The 20,747-nt window shown below is 34.6% G+C and overlaps 1 protein-coding gene across 1 annotated transcript in view; it reads left to right on the top strand.

The window, feature by feature from the left end:
• LOC121738655 (chondroitin sulfate proteoglycan 4) overlaps window positions 1-20,747 on the top strand; it is a 144,787-nt gene that overhangs the window by 86,616 nt on the left and 37,424 nt on the right. The window contains exon 7 of the mRNA XM_042130858.1: window positions 5,826-5,981. Coding sequence (XP_041986792.1) covers window positions 5,826-5,981 — 156 coding nt within the window. The remainder of the gene's footprint in view (window positions 1-5,825; window positions 5,982-20,747) is intronic.

Raw genomic sequence — 20,747 nt, 5'->3', positions numbered from 1 at the left:
TGTGATGAATCGTTAGGGGTGTCAAGAGGTCACAGAAAAATTAAAAAGGTCGCACTAATTGCTGTTTTTGAGAAATCCAAAAAACGATTAAAAAAATTTGAAATGCCTTTTTCTTGGAAACTATTGGTTTTAGGAAAAAGTTTTTTTTTTTATAAAAAATGTAGAGGGCATTTCGAATTACATTTTTTGTCATTGGAGTGACGTCAGCCGACTTAAAATACAAAAAGTCTAGGGCGCTCTGGGATCAAAAAAGTGTTACAACGGTATTTTCGATAGGAAAAAATGATTTTTTCATAATAATGTAAATTAGAAAGTTGTTCGTCACAAAATTAGCTACAACTTATAATCGAACAAAATTAGAATGAAGCTTTACTTTTTTATATTCTAAAATGCACGGTCTACAGGCTTACCAAACCTTTGAGTCGTCAGTGCTTTATATGGAAGCTTCTTTGGGGTATACCTACTAAACATCCAGTATATTAATCTGACAGATCCGATGACATTTCAATGTAAAAAAAAAAAATTAACCCACCATGTATGAGAAATCTGATTTCTATACCATGATTACTAGACACATGTCGGAAGCCTATACAAGCTTAATCTGACACGCTGGAGCTACTCCCGAAATCTCCTGTTCCCCTCCCCAACTATTCGGAGGGCACTTAATTTTTCGTTACATATTGTATGTATTAATACTTATACCTACTTCCATTTAAAAAATATAGAAGTCAAACGAAACGAAATATATTGTATACCTACGCTCGACTACGTTAAATCTACAAAATATTTTAAGCAATGTGTTTTAATTAAATCATATTATGAATATTTCAAAATATGTTTTTTATTTTGTAAATTGTTTTAATACAAGCTTTTCGGTGTGTGTTCATGTAAATAACCATAAAAAATTAAATAAAAAGCGTAGAAAGTTTTCGTGAGCTCCTAGCTTGCAAAAAAGCACTAGACTAGAGAGATACGTGTGTCTAACTGGAGTTGAGAGTTTGTCACGTGAACTCGGCCTTATATAACAATTCGGATGTCGTATGTGTAAAAAATCGAAAAAAGTTGCGTTTGATGCAAGTTTTACTTTGAAAATTAAATACCAGCTTTTTTGCTCGCGTCTCCATCAGCGTAATTCCACTAGCCAGTCACACCTTTTCACCATTATATAACGTATAGGGAAAATATTGTTTTTGTTAGTGTCTAATTCATTTGAAAAGTCATTCGAAATACAACATTTTTCCTAGTGCTGCCGATTTCCGAGGTAAAGACACGTCCTTATAAGGACGAAGTAAATATTTTTGTATACAACTAATAAAAGTACACACTTATTAAAAAAGTTTCACCATTTTAATAAAACATATTCTTGACTGCAGTATTTTTTTGCTATGTGATATATGTATATAAGTATGTCATACTGAAATTACATTTACTACTACTTTATTTCAAATATTGTTCACAAGCACGTTTTCCGCCACAAAAGCGTATAGAATATGCTAATCTAGCCTATGGGCGAATTTGTATGCAAAATTCCGCGCTATACGAGTCCTCTCCATTATTTTCTAGGTACTATTAATGAACGTACTATGGGAACTACACACATTGTCCTCATCTTCACGCATTGTGTCTACTAGTTTGTTAATATTTCATTACGTGAAATGTTTAAGCTTTGCGTTGCATGACAAAATCTTTAATTGTTGTGTTACTAAGAAAACGCTTGTAAAAATACAAAAAATTACGTTACTAGACGTTACGTAGGTACTGACTGACGTTGTGAACTACAGTGTTTTCTCCTTATCTGATAAGTAGAAAAAATATGATATGACAATAGAGAGACACTTTATATTCATTACTTAGATGACCTAGTAAACTTTAGTCCTGATATAAACCTTCCCTGGACTTCCACGAATATCTTAAGGCGAGGATAAACCTCAATTTGTTATTCCGCGACTTCCGGTTTACCTAGTTCCAATATAATAACGAAGTTTAAAAAAATATGAGGTATAAAGCACAATATTTAAAATATCTTAAACCATAAACATTTTAATAAAACTTAATACTTTGGCTGTAATTAATTTACGAACTCACCTCCGAAAAAAATCTATTTCATCGAAATATAAGTATTAACTAGGATATTTATACATTTTATTTGAATAAATTGTTAGTAAATCTATATTAAAAATTCTTTAACCGAACAATTTTGTTTCTTAATGTTTATTTCCAAAGATATTTAAAAAAACATGAAAAATAGAGAAAATCCGTTTGAGTGACTTCAGTTTTATGCTAAGCTAAAATGAATCTTATTGCGATGCGTATACGCTTGGTCTTTGGTTGTGTGCAAAGTTATAGTTTTGGATTGAGATTAATCCCCGCCTTAAGACTAAAATTTGGCAAATCGGTTCAGTCGTTCTCGAGTTATAGCAGGACTAACACAAATGCAAATCCATATATATATATATATATATATATATATATATATATATATATATATATATATATATATATATATATATATATACATGTGAATCTTACATACATGATACAACATACAATACACACAGTGTGAATCTTTTTATAGTCAAGTGGGTAATTCTATATAAATTAAAAGTCGAGCCACCATTCGGTTCGGAAAATTCAAGTTATTTCTTGAACGTCGGAGTGCATCGGTAATCCGCTTTACGATCGATGGCTCTTGCAATTATGGCATACGTGCCATTTCCCCTTATAATCACAATGGCGTTAATTTGATAGAGCTCCATTAATTTAACAGGTACCACTTTGGCCACATTCGTCCACTGAAAAGCCACTTAAAGCGCATTATGATGCGAAAACTCGACCATTTCGTACAACATTGTAAAGAGACAGATGGGAAATTGAATTCGCTTCGAATCGAATGAAAAATACAATTGGAATATTAAATTTACACAGATCTACACGTGTCAGGTGTTCCGCTTCCAGCGGATGTGAGATGCATGGTCCACATCGTCTGCACGGCCATATTATAAACGATTAACTTCATAATCCGTTCGAGTATATTTTTCTAGGAGTTTTCGAAGAAATAAATACTCATTAGTTCATTATTAGACGTTGCATTGCTTTTTCGTTGATCTGATACAAGGTGGAGGTCCGATGATAGAGCGCTTTATTAAAAAAAAATACCACGTATAGACCCCAGCCTAACCAGTGAGGACTTACATAAAGGGCTTGAATTAGGAATTGTACATTTTCATGTAAAAAGCAGCCTATGTCCTTCCCCGCGGTCTACTCTATGTCTGGCTAAATGACATAAAAATCGTTTCAGAAGTTTTTGGAATTAGCGCGTTAAATAAACGAACTCATTAAAGCTTTAAATATGTCGCGGTAAGTATTTAAGATGAGGAACTTTATATGCACCAGTTACAAATAAATCATCCAAGTACCGAGTTTAACGTTAACAGTAACTTGTGGAGGTGTTCATACTGTGAACTACCTCGAGACACGCGATAAAGGTCTCGTAATTGATAAGTACTCGGAGCAGTGATCAAAATCACCTTTAGTAGCTCAACCGACTTAAAACTTGCCAATTTACTAACTTACGGGTCGCCTCACATACCAATTTACTAGTCACTTAGCTCAATTCTAAGGGAGAGTTTACACTGGTGATGAGGGCGATGCGATGCATTCTAAATAAACGAAGCAGTGATCTTAAACGTGCACCTGTGCTCGTATTGAAACCAATTAAATCATCATGTATCTAAATAAGGGGTCGTTCATAAATTTATTAATTTTTTAGTATTGGTTTTAATAACAGCAACAGAAACATCTGTGAAAATTTCAGCAGTCCAGCTATATAGCGATTTTTGAGATACAGCCTGGACAGACAGACTGGTGGACAGCGAAGTCTTAGTAAAATATGGGGTCCCGTATTTACCCTTTGGGTACGGAGCCCTAGAATATTTTCATGAATAGTCAAACGTGTTCTGAATTCAGATTGATCATAGCTCCAAAAATCATTCGTTTGACGTTAATTTTCCAATAAGAGAATACTAAATAGTTTGCTGTTTGATATCCGGACTGGTTTAAAACCGTATTAATGTTGGATCAGAATAGCAGAATAGTGTAAACATTACACAGGCCATGCTAAGCGAAGTGAGCAACTGCGGCTTAATGTAGAGATTAGGTCCCCATGAGGATTGTATTGGATCGTCAAAGCGCTACAAAGGTTCGTTCTCGCTTTTGCTGCAAGTGCAAGAATACATTATAGCAATAATCATACAAGTTACAACGTATGGAAATGGTTGCTATAGTAAACTTATTTTTGCTACATACGCAAAGGGCCAAGCCACAACACTGCGTTGCGGTGGCGTATCGCAAAAACAACATCGCACAGAAATGCGATGCGTTGTTACAACGCAAAAATTTCATCGGGAATAGCTAGACTTTCTATTTATATGTGAAGGCTTTTTTGTGTGTATTTTTGTTGAACTCTTAACGTAGCCTTATGTTTTCCGAATTTAAAATTTACTACAAGAATATAAAATTATAGCAATAATTTTACTTTGCGATCGTTAAAAGTAACTTTATATTAATGTGTGTATTCGCTGAATTTTATTAATTGTACGTCGCCTTTGTAATGTTCATGTGCCAAAAATATTTAACTAACTGTATTCTGGCCATGGCATAAAAGGAAAATGTAATAATCGAAGTTGGATACTGTAATATTTATTTTATGCAATACAAATTGAAGATATTAATTAATATCTTGCCTATTAATTTAATTTTAAATTGAATTTCATTTGCCTGGTGACCCCTTAACACAGGGCAACCTAGTAAGGGCACCAGTCTCCTGCTATAATATTTTGTAACTTGGTACATCAAAATAATTGTAATAAAAATAAATCAATAAAGATTTTTGATAAATCAATTCTGTGCCGAGAATAGAACCGACTGATTCTGCAAAGCATTCCCTGTATAATGTTATACCATATATGTATTCGGAATTGACACTGGCTGTTGTGAATAATATTTGCTTCGCTGTGCAACAAAAGCTATGTATTCAACTGTAGCCTCGCCCTACAATATCATATTCATTATGCGAAGTTAAATTACCATCATTGTTGTTTAATCTTTGATTTGTTTGAAACAATGCTGTGCCGTCATACATGACTATCACCCAGCTGTGGCACTTTAAGATTGACGTTGAAATATTGAGAGTCTAGAACGAATCGGACCCATCAAGTGATCATGATACGAGTACTAATGGACTTAAAACTTATTAATCGGGACTTAACGCGACGTATTCTATTATGCTACTACGAGTACATACTTTTTCTCGACGTAGACGTAGTAGCATTACTATTAAAATACGTCGCGTTAAGTTTTAATTATATAATGCAACGCGAAAGTTTAAAATGTTATACTAATGGACTGATATTAATGCATGCTTAATCAGTTTATATATTTAATTTTAACCTATTTTAACCCCCGATGAACAGAGGGGTGTTACAAGTTTGACGTGTCTGACTGTCCGTGGTATCGTAGTATCTAAACGGGTTTACAGATTTTAACCAATTTTTTTTTGTTTGAAAGCAGACATGATCGAGAATGTTCTTAAGTATAATTTATAATCAGCAGCTCTCTCGATGCTGGAAAAATATTCCACGCCCAAGATCGTTTTAATTTCAGAATATTATGCTTCTGCGAATATAATATTTTAAGCTCTATAAGTAATGCAAATGAAGATCATCGCGGTAGAGTTAGTAAAATAACAAGGCCATAAGTTCTCACTAAGTTAGTAGGCGCTCCTGGGAAACATTGTACGTGGTGTAAAGTTTAATTTTGTGTTGCAGCTATCGGTGGATAATGTAGCCATGTCTACGAGAATCGAGAACGGCGGCACCAGGTACTTGGATCTATCCGACTCTTTCTACCTCGGCGGGATAGAGAGTGAGAAGAGACAGAGGGCATTCGCGAAGGGTGTCAAAGCCGCGGATTCTAGTATTATGGTGAGTGGAAAATCAATTGATTATGGCGGAGGAATTTTGAGTATACAGTTTTATTTCGAAATTTGAAAATTTTAACTAAACTAAATTATTAGTATTTATTAGTTTATTGTGAGGCTGATACATTTAGAATTATTGGTAGTGTTGTAACACAGCTCAGTAAAAATATTATATCTAGTAGGCCATCTTCATAGTAGCGTGATTTCAGATAACTATAATGAATAAATCAATGAGAAAAACGCGTGTTTTGCACGTTAAACTCTGTGTTGCACGAATTTGATCAACGGCCGAGCTACTTTACTGTATATTAATAATATGTAGTTGTATTCTGTAGTTGTATACTGTGGCATACCCTGAGCTTTTTTACATTTAAATCAAAATGAATTGATTTAAATCAAAATAAATGAAACTGAGTAGGTACAGAACCCGATTTTCAAGCGTCGAATGTCTTTCGATCGCAGTCTATCTAATTCACGACCGCATAATAATATGCTTTCTCACGCCCGATGTGACGGCCTGCGATCGAAACGACATTCAATGCTTGAGAATCGGACCCCAGATCTACGGTGGCTCCTCGAAGGCCTCGTTGAAGGCAGATGAAAGGATGAAGGAGTGTTCAATTTAAAGCGGATCAAATTGTAAAGCAAACTTTCGGCTGCAAGCAATATCGAACTTTAATCTCTTAAGCCGTTCGATTAGTTTCGAATGTGCTTCAACAACTAGTTTTATTATTAAAATATAAGCTGCACTAATGTAATGAGTATTAGTTTATAACCTTTAGTCATGCTGTTTTTTTTTCGTTCGCTCTATGAATCTTTGTATATTGCCTGTATATGAAAATACACCCGATATATCAATTTTCATTGCATAAATGTCCAGTGTCTACTAATTGACAAAAAAAAAACTTTATCGTGTAAACGGTTTATAAATCATAATCGCCGTTGATGTATTAGTTTTAGATAAAACGTATAGTTCTAATAGCCATTTTCACGAGCGTGCTAGCCGCGTTGCGGTTAAACTTACACGGCTAAAACAATTGTGGCGTATGTGGTAAATATCGATGACACAGCTCGCCACAGATTCACCGAATCACTGTTTATTACACCCAATAACGTGTTAGCCGTAAACGGTTTAGACTGTAGATGTTTAGCTACTTAAATAATTAGAATGTTTTAGATACTGTTTTAATGGTAATTATTAATGTCTACAGTGTTCCCGTTAGCAATATTATACATGTCGTATTTAAAATATTTCAAGAAACAATATAAAAAGTAAATAAAAACCTATTCTCCAGCCTAACGAATGTACATCACAATTTCATTAAAATCGGTTGAGCCATTTTGGAGGAGTTTGCGCACAAACACTGTGACACGAGAATCTTATATATTAGACTAGCGACCCGCCCCGGCGTCGCACGGGTATAAAATATAAAGCCACTGAAAAAATATATTTAAAATCGATAGCCTATGATCCTTCACGTGGTCTACTTCTTATCTGTGCCAAATAACATAAAAATTGCTCCAGAGGTTCGCGAGATAAGCCCTTTCAAATAATTTCCCCCGTTTTTTCCACATTCCCCTATTAGTCTTAGCGTGATAAAATATAGCCTTCCTCAATAAATGGGCTATCTAACACTGAAAGAATTTTTCAAATCGGACCAGTAGTTCCTGAGATTAGCGCGTTCAAGTTAGCCCTTTCAAATAATTTTCCCCGTTTTTTCCACATTTTCCTCTATTTCAACCTTCCTCGAAAAATAGGCTATCTAACACTGAAAGAATCATCAAAATCCGTTGCGTAGTTTTAAAGATTAAAGGGAACAAAGGGACATGAGGGAAAAAAAGCGATTTTGTTTTATAATATGTATGATGATTTTGATTAAGCCTTATTTAAAATACTTACATGAATAAAATTTAAGATATGAGAAGAACTTTGCAGTTAATTTGTTATGCAGTTGTGTACACTGTATTTGTCTTTTGAGATAAATCTATCGTTTAACATACAAAAAATCTGATTAATGAGGTCCAATAACCTACAAACTATCGAAAATTTGTATATGTGCGATGATCTATTCAGCTAATAAGGTCCACATGCGCAGATCAAAGTTTAAGTCAATAGCCGGGTTACATAGTGAGTTGTCTCTTACATTCTTCATATTATATTTTATGAAAGAGATAACATTTAGTCCGGGGTTAACTTTAACCCAGAGCTTCCCTGCGCAAGTGGACCTAATCCAATCCTATTCCACATAATATTATGCCAAGCCGTGGAAATGTGCCGTTTAAAATGACTTCATATGAAATGAAAATACAAATAATAATTAATATGCACAGTAATATGTCCAATCAATGTTATAATATGTTTCAGCTTAATACATTTCGAAATAATGCAAATGCAAACATTAAACTTTCCCGACGGCAACTTCGAAGTGGCCTATATAAAAGTTTGCGGACAGTTTACAACAAAATATTATAATGTTTACACTATTGACACCAATTTTAAATAGTCTGTTAAATGCAATTGTTTCAACATAATCATTCACTTGACATGGTTGCAATGTAATAATAATAATTTAATAATTATTATATATCTTTGGGCATTACACATACACATTACAAAATAAAACGTATAAACACAGTTATTTAAAGTTGACACGAACTTAATTTTAACTGTGTGTTTACGTATATATCTTAAAGTTTATTAAAGTATAAGAGAGTTTCTTTTGAGAAGCTTTAGTAAAAAAAGTTATTTTCTATAAGGTATTTATTCTTATACATAATTTTCTTTAGAAAATGACAAAATATGTTATACCCTACTGACACCGATATTAAATAGTCTGTTAAATAAAATACGTTAAACATAATCCTTCACTTAAAATACTCTACAATTACTAATAAATCTACCTCTTACACCTAAGTTCGTTAACGTCTCAAAGTTTCTCTAAACATATTTTTATGTTTTTTTCGATGAGTTATAGTAAATTATTCAAAATTTGGTGCATTTTATTCTACGATGTAAGTATTTTTCCCAAATATAATCAAAACGATTTCCCAATTATTTTCAAGACTATTAACAATGCACCATTAATAAAAAGTAGACTCATTTTGATCTCGAAATATAATTTTAACGCCAGCATAAACGACAATAATTTCAGTTTATTACTTGGCGCTTAATTCGAACAAACTAACGAACCACCTCCAGTCTCTCCCATTATTCAATTAATCGGAACAACGCAATTGTTTTATCGTCATCAAATTATCTATCAATGGCAAATATAGGGACATCTTTCATTGGCCAATGCCGCGACTAGATATAAATAATCTGGAAAATTATTTCTCACAGCCGAAACAGAAACATTAAAATACACGTGTATAATTGACAAGTGTTTAACTCAAGTTTATTAAGCACGAAGAAAGTGGCCGAGCAGCAGTCGTGGTTAAATTACTTACGTTTTTACACACGGTTGTACTAATTTATATGCATTCTGTGACCACGGTGATGTGGTTAAACTACGTGTTTATACGTGAGCATATATGCGTTCACGTGATTCGTCGGTGCTGTAAAATGATTTTACGTTCCGAAATGATGAAATCACTGATAATTGCCCATAAGCGTCTTCGATTGTGCAATGCGCAAGAGTGAGGTGGCCTCACAGTCGTGACGGTAAGGGCAGTTATGCTTATCCGTCATGACATGACATTATAATACAGAAAAATATGCCCGTCTACAGTATCCAATCGCCTATTTGTACATATTCAACTTTGATACATTTTACCTGTATTCATTCACAATAAATAGAGTATGGCATAAATTTTGTTAACATTTAAACAAGTTTGTGCGAAAAAATACCAGAAAACAAATCACTGCGGGAAGAATAAGTAGACTGGAAGTTTTCGTTATAAAAACGATGCATATAATATAGTGAAGTTGTAAACTGTTACAACCTAAGACTTAACTAAAGTTTTTACGGCAACATTTCTTCGCCGGATAAGATCCGAAGCATATTTAATCAACTGGGAAAAGTTGCTACGAGCATAATAAAAACGTGCTAAGCTGTGAAAAATAAATGTTATAGACTTACCCCCTTACTAATAAACGTTGTATGAGCTTTGAATAGTTATACAGTGTTTTGTTACTGTCACACAAATGACATTTTTAATTTGATTGAAGAAGACAAAACACTGTATAACTATTCAAAGCTTATACAGCGTTTATTAGTAAAAGGCTTAATAGTTACAATGAATATTTCCGTGACGTCTTCATGCAGCGTACTCGTAATAAAATTAGGAAATTTTATAAAAATTAATTTAGTACTTCTAGAGGCTGACAAACAAATATCTATACTAGGAGACGCTCGCAACTCCGTTGGGCCAAAATACGTTTATCGCGCGGCAAAATTTTCCGGGATAAAAGTATCCTTTGTCTTTTCCCGGGACTCAATAGTATCTTAAAGTTTCTCTCAAAGGTTTGAGCGTGAAGAGGTGACAGACAGACACACTTTCGCATTTATAATATCACTAGCTATATGACTTAAATTGATATTTGAATAAAATGACATTTTCTAAAAATTATACCTAGCTAGATCGATTTATCGCCCCCGAAACCACCTATATACATATATAGATTATTACCATTATTTCAAGAATTGCTCGTTTAAAGATACAAGATGTATGGATTCATGTTATTATTAGTAAGGTGCCAATTCTACAGTTAAATCGCTTTGTCGAATGCAGGCTTCATCGCTCAACGGAAATAAAACGTTCAAATTGATGCGATTTCATCGATAGTTTTTGTCTGTCGAGCGCGAATGATTTAGTGAGACATATTTTATGACGTGTCAAATGCACTCCATAAGCAATTAGTCCTGAATGGCGGTTTAGCGGACACAGACATATCAGCGGGGCGCGGGCTGATTCACGATTTCCGTTTGACTTGCATTCGGAAATTTTACGTGCGATCATTGGTTAATGCTTAGCGCGGCGAGCGTTTATTGGATATCGCGCGTTGAAGTCCGAGTCGAATTGCGCATCGTGATTCGTGAATCAGGGCTCAGTGGGGCTAAAATGGTCACTTTTAGCAATTCCTCTCAAGCAATTCAGCAAATGAATTGTCAAAACTGTCAAACTGACAAATGTGAAATCAATACGAATCAGTACGAATTACTAGACATGAATTGCCAGCAAAGTTGCATTTTGCGATAAAAATAAATGAATCATAATATTATGATTCATATCATGATTCTCCAAAGCGACCATTTTAGCCCCGCCGATGGAATGAGCAAGGGCGTAGGTTCATTTTTTAAGGCTTACCTCTGATAGCCAGTGAAGCCGATCGTGAAGCCCAATTAGATAATCTAGGGAAGGCCCTGCATGTCCACTTTGGGCTTACCCTACTAGGATTATTTTTATTAATGTCGTTGCTACGGCCACACCAATATAATGACGTCCAGCTTAATGATTAACAAACCTTGTAATGCCGCGTTTTTGTGACATATTTTGAATTCAGCATTTAAAATAATTTTTAACTCATTCTAGGGCATAATAATGAATAAAATATTAATTTACAGGTATTATTGTAAACAACTGAATCGCTTAAAACTATTTTTAAAAAGTTGTCAACTCCCCTATTAATAATCACAAAGGACAATCGTAGTTAGGCCACAATTAAAGACGAGATTGTTTCAATTTATAATTAAGGTAACATAAAATAATAATAATTTACCGTTACGTGTGGAGCTTAAAAATCTTACATTGTAAGTGCGCTCGGTCCATCCTTTATGTCCATGGCGTTTATGATGCGGCGAGTGCATTAATTCACAGCAGAGGATAGTTAAAATACAGTAGAGATCTGTTAACTGCGGCTGTCGTTTAGGGTTCCGTACTCGAATGTTGAAAATGGAATAGGCACCAATACTGAGACTCTACTCTACTAGCCTTCCGTGCTGCCGATCCTTCTGTTTATGACAGATCCTTTACCGTTTATGACAGATAGTTAAAGTTTTCGAAATGTTGTAAATCGTCATTTTAAAAATGCAAAAACAAAGATTTTTTGTGACTGCAATGAAAACGACACTACCTCTAGAATATACTATGTAGTGTTTCTTTCTAGGCATTAGACAAACACATAAAGTGATTAAAATATATTATACTAGATGACGCCCGCAACTCCGTTGCGCCAAAATTCGTTTATCGTGCGGGAACCGTACATTTTTCCGGGATAAAAAGTATCCTATGTCCTTTCCCGGGACTCAAAGTATCTCCATGCCAAATTTCAGCAAAATCGGTTCAGCGGTTCGAACGTTTAGAGGTAACAGACAAACAGACACACTTTCGCATTTATAATATTAGTATGGATTAGTTATATTGTACGAAACCTTTACTGCGCGAGTGAAACTCGCACTTGGCTGGTTTTTTTAATATGAACAAATAACTGGTCTTGGAAGATTTTATAATGGAATTTTAAATATACTTTTAGTGCTTAAAAGGATCTGCTTGAGCCTTCAATTGTTTTTCATAATATTAAAAATCTTTCATGCTTGTGCGGATTTTAGATAAAGATTTATGATTTTATGATTGATCGTCTTTATTATTAAATGAAAAGTTCATTCTTCCCTCAGAATCTTATTACTATAACTACATGACGCCCACGACGTTGTACAGAAATCCGCTTATCGCGCGGGAACCGTACATTTTTCCGGCATAAAAAGTATCCTATGTCTTCACGGGACTCATAGTATCTCAATACAAAATGTCATCAAAATTGGTTCAGCGGTTTAAAAGTTAAGACAGACAGACACACTTTCGCATTTATAATATTAGCTTAGTATGAATTCCATATAATTTTAATAATATTTCTGATTTAATAATATTAAAATTGTTTTCGACCGTATTATGATGCTCACTTATCGAGTAATTTGATTTCGACATCAATATGCCGTGCTCCAGCCAAGCTTTTTAGCAAAGGCACGGCCGTAGCATACTTTTCTCGAAGCGGTTCGCGGCTTTTTCACACCCCCTTTATCTTCGATGTTAACAAAGCTAGGGATTTAGAATTTCGGTGACTAGGAGCAAGTATTAAAACTAGCTTAACCTCCAAATTACATAACATTTCGATAAATAGTTTAATAGTTACGGATGATCAAAGTTACTACATTTTGTCACTCACTGACTGACAGATCATCAAAATTCTAAGGTACTTATAGCAGACTTAGAACCTTGAAATTTGGCAACAAGATAGGTCGTTATCAACAATGAAAGGAAAAAATATGAAACTTGCCGTGCCGAGTGCGAGTCGGACTGGCGTACATAGGGTTCCGTACCGTAAATTTGTATGGGAGCCCCCCTTAAATCACAAGTTTATGTACTTTTTATTACTTATTATTAAAGTTGAAATACAATTAAGTATTTTCTGAAACTTTCAAAAACCTTACTTTTACCATTATGGATATAAAGCAAAAAAGGGCAAAAAAACGTGTTTGTTGTATGAGACCCCCGATTAATCATTTATTTTATTTTAGTTGGACTATTAGCTTTTATAGCTACAACAAAGTACATAATTTGTAAAAAAATAAAATATCTAGCTATTGCGGTTGTCGAGATCTATCCTCGTGACACACGGACGGACGACAGACAGACAGCGAAGTCTAGACTCATTAGGAATAGGCTCCCGTTTTCATCCTTTGTGCAAGGAAACCTAAAAACTGAAAAGTATAATATAACTTTATTAAATAAAAGAAAAGATTTTTATGTTTGTGGCTTTGCAAGAACATTAAAAATGAGTTTCGACTTCATAATAATTATTTTACGTACAAAAGGAAAAATAGTGTTAACAAAGTTAACAATTAAACTATGATAATTAAATTCGATTAAAATACAAATGAAATCAGAACTGCGAATTACGATGTACACTCCAAACTCGCTCGATAGATGGTGTAGCACTCCCTTTATATCGCGGTATCGCTCACAGCAAGTCTTTTAAATACGTCGTCTGGTAAGTAATAAAATAATGTACACAGTAAACACGTTATAACTTTATCCGTAAACCATAATATTAAATAAATAAAACTCAAAGAACCGATTCCCTATTACTTTCCCGCAAATATTCGTTTAAATGCATTAAAAGGCATTGAAAGCATACAAACTGAAACTGCGAGCTTTGAGACTAACTTGGTGAGTTGATGTGATTTTTATTTTTATAAAAATGTCATGACCGATTTTCCGACCATATAGGTAGTGTGCTTTTTGGAGATTTTATTTCTTATCGAGACCTTGTTTATACAATTTTTAGTTTCATGATTAATAATAATTGCAAAAAATTCTATGTGTGTGTTTTGCCGAGGTACGATATTTTATACTTCGAATAGGCTACGTTAATGGCTTCCCATTAGATAATACGTTTACTCGTTCAGCCTTGTTTAATTTGCCATCTATAATAGTGATGGATCCTACTAGGTATCATGTAATAATTGGAGGCTTATATCGGTCAGTGATGTGATTGTATTATAATATGCTTAATTGATTTAATAATTATACAAATAAACCTTGACTGAACATAATTATTGTCCAGCCCATTGGTTCACGACACGATTCGAGAACTAACTATGTTATTGGTAAACGCCGGCTCTCCTTTAAGAGGACACACTAGGGTTAGAGAAATAAAAAACAAGGTTTTGTAAAATCTATTGCTGTCTCCTGTCCTCAAGCCTCCCCCCGCAGAGCGCGATAGAGACGAAGCTGCAGCTTGATCTTATAAAAGAACAGAAAATCAACATTTTGTTGTCCCCTGATTTCTTCTCCAAAACTTAACCGTATTTTAGTATTTTTTTCATTAAAAATTAAAGCAAGGCTTGAGCTGTGTTCCTATGTTTTATTTTTTTCGTATAATCTAGCCAAATTTGTTTTCTGGATGTTTGAACACATTACACAGCGGAAAATATGGCATTTTTTTGGGTTTTTGAAAGTTTATATCATTTTTAATAATTAAATTATGAAAAGGAAGAAAACATAGGGACATGCTGGTAGTGGCCATATATATTCAGGAAAAAATTATAACTGCCGGCATTATCCAGGAAGGAAACAGGGGACAACGTTTGTATGGAAAAACGGCCCTAGTGTCTCCTCTTAAGTCCCTCTCCACGTGGACAACCATGATAGCCATCATGGTGAAACTACGAGGGCTGCTATTTATGTATCCGGAACTGGCCACTTACAAGAACAATATTTAAAAGTAATTACAACATTTGAAAATAGAACTCTTTGGTTGAAGAATACATTTTGCTTCATGTGACTGTCAATTATTTTTCCATTGTGGCGTCATTTTGAAAATTGCGTGTCTTCATTTGCCATGGATTTAACGCGTGAACATTTTCGTGCAATGATTTACTACGATTTTCGGCGTGGGCTAAATCAACAACAGTGCTTTATTCAACTCACCGCAACTTTTGGAGATGAAGCACCATCAAAAACCACTGTTTATCACTGGTACAGTGAGTTTAATCGTGGGCGGTCTATGCTCACGGATGAAAATAAAGAAGGTCGCCCAAAAACAGCTGTTGTCCCACAAAATATAGATGCTGTGCGGGAACTAATAATGCGTGATCGTCATGTTACATATCGCGAGATAGAGGCGTCCTTAGGCATAAGTATGACGAGCATACATAAGATATTACACGAACATTTGGCTGTAAAAAAAATATGTTCGCATTGGATTCCGCACAACTTGACAATCGATCAAAAACGGGCTCGTGTCGATTGGTGCAAAAAAATGATAAAAAAATACAACCGTGGTACGTCAAAAGCCGTTTATAATATCTACACAGGTGATGAATCTTGGATCTATGCATATGACCCCGAAACTAAACAACAGTCAACGGTGTGGGTGTTCCAAGATGAGCCGAAACCAACAAAAGTTACTCGTGCAAAAAGTACTTTGAAGCAAATGGTCGCCTGTTTTTTTGGAATTAATGGACATGTGGCTACAGTGCCATTAGAGAATCGTAAAACGGTTAATTCTGAATGGTATACGACCATTTGTTTACCAGAAGTCTTTGAAGAAATAAGAAAGGACAACCGACAACGCAGAATCATATTACATCACGACAATGCTAGCTGTCACACCTCAGCTGAAACAACTCAGTTTTTGGAGGGTCAAAAGATCGAATTGACTGGTCATCCGCCGTAAAGCCCTGAATTGGCACCTAACGATTTCTTTTTATTTCCATACGCGAAGAACAAATTACGTGGTCAACGTTTTTCGAGTCGCGAAGAGGCTGTTGATGCGTTCAAAATGCACGTTTTGGAGATACCTCTATCAGAATGGAAAAAGTGCTATGAAAATTGGTTCCAGCGTATGCAAAAGTGTGTCGATCATCGCGGCGAATATTTTGAAAAGCAATAAAACCATATTAAATGATATATGTTTGTTTCTTTTTTTAATTCCGGATACATAAATAGCAGCCCTCGTACCTTGTGGAATCGCTGCTGATCAATAATTTTGTGTATCATTCCACAACAAAAAATACGCATTGAGTTATGAATGCAGTTATTTTCTTTAGATCATTTACAACAAGACTGCATTCATAATTCAACACCAAAAATGTTTGTGGGTTGTTATTTTCTTTAGATCATTTAGAACAAGACTGCACTCATAATTCAACACCAAAAATTTTTGTGGGTTGTTATTTTCTTTAGATCATTTAGAACAAGACTGCATTCATAATTCAACACCAAAAATTTTTGTGGGTTGTTATTTTCTTTAGATCATTTAGAACAAGACTGCATTCATAATTCAACACCAAAAATTTTTGTGGGTTGTTATTTTCTTTAGATCATTTAGAACAAGACTGCATTCATAATTCAACACCAAAAATTTTTGTGGGTTGTTATTTTCTTTAGATCATTTAGAACAAGACTGCATTCATAATTCAACACCAAACATTTTTGTGGGTTGTTATTTTCTTTAGATCATTTAGAACAAGACTGCATTCATAATTCAACACCAAACATTTTTGTGGGTTGTTATTTTCTTTAGATCATTTAGAACAAGACTGCATTCATAATTCAACACCAAAAATGTTTGTGGGTTGTTATTTTCTTTAGATCATTTAGAACAAGACTGCATTCATAATTCAACACCAAAAATGTTTGTGGGTTGTTATTTTCTTTAGATCATTTAGAACAAGACTGCATTCATAATTCAACACCAAAAATGTTTGTGAGTTGTTATTTTCTTTAGATCATTTAGAACAAGAATGCATTCATAATTCAACACCAAAAATGTTTGTGGGTTAGCATGCGCAATGCTTAACAGTGACCATTAAGTCTAAGAAAATTAGTTTCAAAATCGGCGATCAGACCGAACAATTCGTCTAGTTTTGAAAGTTGGTACAGTTGTTCCTAAAGGTGTCCAGATATAACAGAATATACTAAAAGTCCCCGAGGGTGGGACAAGAGCCGGCTTCTCTTTTTCAAGGTTTGATAGGAAATTTAATGTAGATAATTAATGTAGAAGTCACTAAAGAGATATAATTATTTATTTATCAAGCAAAAACCTTGAAAAAGAGACCTTTCCCCCCTCCCCCACCGCCGGTTCTTGTTCCACCCTCGGGGACTTTTAGTATATTCATCTGGACACCTTTAGGAACAACTGTACCAACTTTCAAAACTACACGAATTATTCGGTCCGAATTCCTTCATTTTCCCAGGCTACATATTATATAAGTATATTTTGTTGTTTTACGTCAATTGCCGAAAACAGTTAATAATAAAACATATCAGAAATATAGTCAGAGCTCGAACCTAAATAATCGTGTTTTAAATAATATAATTTGTTCTGCGGATCCTGTAAAATAAAGAAGATATAATAATATACCGTTTGTTAATTAACTGTGCTAATGTGTTAATCTCAAGCATGCACGTGTAGTAGGCACCTATGGGGGTTGCACAGTTTAAGGGGGCGACGCGACCCTTAAACTGTGCGGCTTAAACACGGGAAACGCCCGATTTCTGCTATGTCTAAACTAGCTTTGCTATGTCTAAAGCATTGTGCAATAACCGCGCGGTAAGTTTCCCAATACAAGTCGGACGGTATTGTGAATCAGCCCCGGGGTACTTAGTCAAAATACATTCGATAGTTTCGACAGCAATCTAGATTGTGTGAGGCTTAACGTAAACTGATCACTATACTCAATGCTCCTGACGTCTTGTATCCGACCCTTACCCAAGACATCGCAAACGCCATGTCTCTTAGGGTCAATACAGACCGCGACGCGATGCGTAGATGCATTTCTAAATTTGTATGGATTTTAGATTTAACAGACTTCAATTACGTGAGAAGTCTGTCAAATCCATACAAACTTAGAAATGCATCTACGCGTCGCGCTGCGGCCGGTTTTTACCCTTAGCGATGCAGATGCGTAATATCTTCGAAAAACGAAACCTATTGTTTTGAAATTTTAAATCCGGTTTTGAAATATAAATTTTTTGTAGAAAATATCAAATGCAATTTGACTAAATAACATCATAATGATTGTTTAGAAATTGATGGTTCTGTGTTCAAAATCCAAGAGCCAATTAAACTGAAATCAGAGTATATCAGCTATTAGTAATGTTCGATATGGCACAGTTCAAATTGAAACTTTACACATATTTGGATAGCTGCTGATTCCGGTAACTGAGCAATTTCATAGCTGATTTCAGCGTTATTCAATAAAACTTGGCTCAGAGGAGCGTCCACTGACCAAATTTGTAGTTACCATTAGAGAAATTAGTAGGCAAATGGCGGACCTATTTGGTCGGGTTGTATCATGGTGATTTGTCTGATCTTACCCGATCCGGACGTAAAAATACGTTAGTAAAAGATCTATTTCTATGATGGCTTGCTTCACTAAGTCCAATTTCCGTTATTCATGAATCTCCGCTCGGATCGGATTCGGATCGGACGTAGTGCGAAACCACTCATAGTCGTGATCGTAATTGCAAAGCTGACAACGCTTTATATACCTGACCAATTTGCGTAGTAGTCGGTCACCATCTTCTTAGGAATAATTTCTCTTTTATACTATCAGGCACTATACTAAGTATAAGTTTATAATATTAGGTTGGGGAAAAAGTTCATTCGCATTTTATATAATAACGAGCTTTTGCCCGCGGCTTCGCTCGCGTTAAGAAGTATTATTATATGAAAACTTTCATCCCCTATTTTAACCCCTTCGGGTTGGAATTTATCAAAATCCTTTCTTAGCGGATGCCTTCGTCACAACATCTACCTGCATGCGCTACTCTCACAGATACTGCATTAGGTCCATAAACATCACACATTTTTTTCGCGGGTGTGGGGTGTTGCATTTTTACCTTTCTTGTTATTAAATTTTAAAATGGATCGAATTTATTCACTCATTTTAACAATTTATGAAAAACAAATGAAAATCTCACATTTACCTGATTTGAATTTGGAATTGTCTTAGTGTAAATTAAAAATTTTTAATGATACCAAAATCTGCCAGATACAATTGGTATATTATAGTCCATGATATTTGATCACAAGTTCATACATACCTACTATAATGCGAAAAGATTTTTTCCCCAACCTATTACTAACGCTTACCTTTAACAAGGATTTCAGTAAACGACTCATGTTGCAAAAACGCAAAGAACAAAAGTAAGCAGTAAATTAAATACCTTTAATTCATTCCAAAGAGAGTTCCATTGTGCGGCAATTAAAATATACTCGTATTTAGCTCTCTACTGAGCTGCTAGCATTTTTAATTAAGACTATATGATACCTAAAAGTTCAAAGGAGAAAATGGGAAAAAATCTACGGGGCGAAATCCTTTATTGCACGTATTTTATAAAGCTCTAGCTGTGCTTTTTTAGGGTTCCGTAGTTGTGTTATTAAAATATAGCTAGAAGGCCTCAAAGTCTTTTTAGAAGCGTTCAAATATTGAATTCAATTTAAAAGCTATACAGATGTGTCGTATTGTGACGATGAGTTTTTGTTGCGAGCCGTTTTTGCACCTGGCTTTTTAGACTCCTTTGTCTGAAATCTGTACCGGCTATGTGAAATAGGTTTATAAGGTTTTAGTCGTATGAACTTCTAATATTGGCTCGTCATTTCAGTCCCATTTTGGAACGTGTCCTATTTTTTTAATTATAATTGAAGATCTAACTATCACGAATTTGTAATATGTACCTACTTATGATTGAAATTTTTCCCTTCCCTACCCTCAACTATTCCCTTCCTTTCCCTACCCTCCCCTATTACCCTATTCCCTCTTAAAAGGCCGGCAACGCACTTGCAGCTCTTCTGATGCTGCGAGTGTCCATGAGCGATGCAAGTTGCTTTCCATCAGGTGACCCGTTTGCTCGTTTGCCCCCTTATTTCATAAAAAAAAATTGCCTTTAAAAACAACCGAAACCTTGAAAAAGAAAGAACCAGTTTTAAGAAGGAAACTTTCCTATTGTTCTCTATTGTAATTTTAATTGTAGAAAATAGGTTCACGTTTTTATTTAATTGCAACTAGAGAAACCTTTAGAATAAATAGTTTGCTTTTGCGATTGAGCTACAAAGAATATTGAAATATTTCTTTTCTGAGAAGTCTTATTTAATTAACTGGCGTTTAAAACTTTTGATGCTGAATAATAACAAAAGTTAAAGTTTTGATATTAGTTTTAACGTTATATTAAAATTATTTAGATTACTAATTTTCCATAATAGGTATTAAGCCCGCAACACTTCGTCTAATTGATGCTACATGCCATTCTTTATTTTTTTTTT

This window comes from Aricia agestis, chromosome Z, assembly GCF_905147365.1.
Source record: "Aricia agestis chromosome Z, ilAriAges1.1, whole genome shotgun sequence".
Taxonomy (NCBI): Eukaryota; Metazoa; Arthropoda; class Insecta; order Lepidoptera; family Lycaenidae; genus Aricia; species Aricia agestis.
The sequence above is the reverse complement of the archived record's forward strand: the minus strand, read 5'-3'. Positions and strand labels throughout refer to the sequence as shown.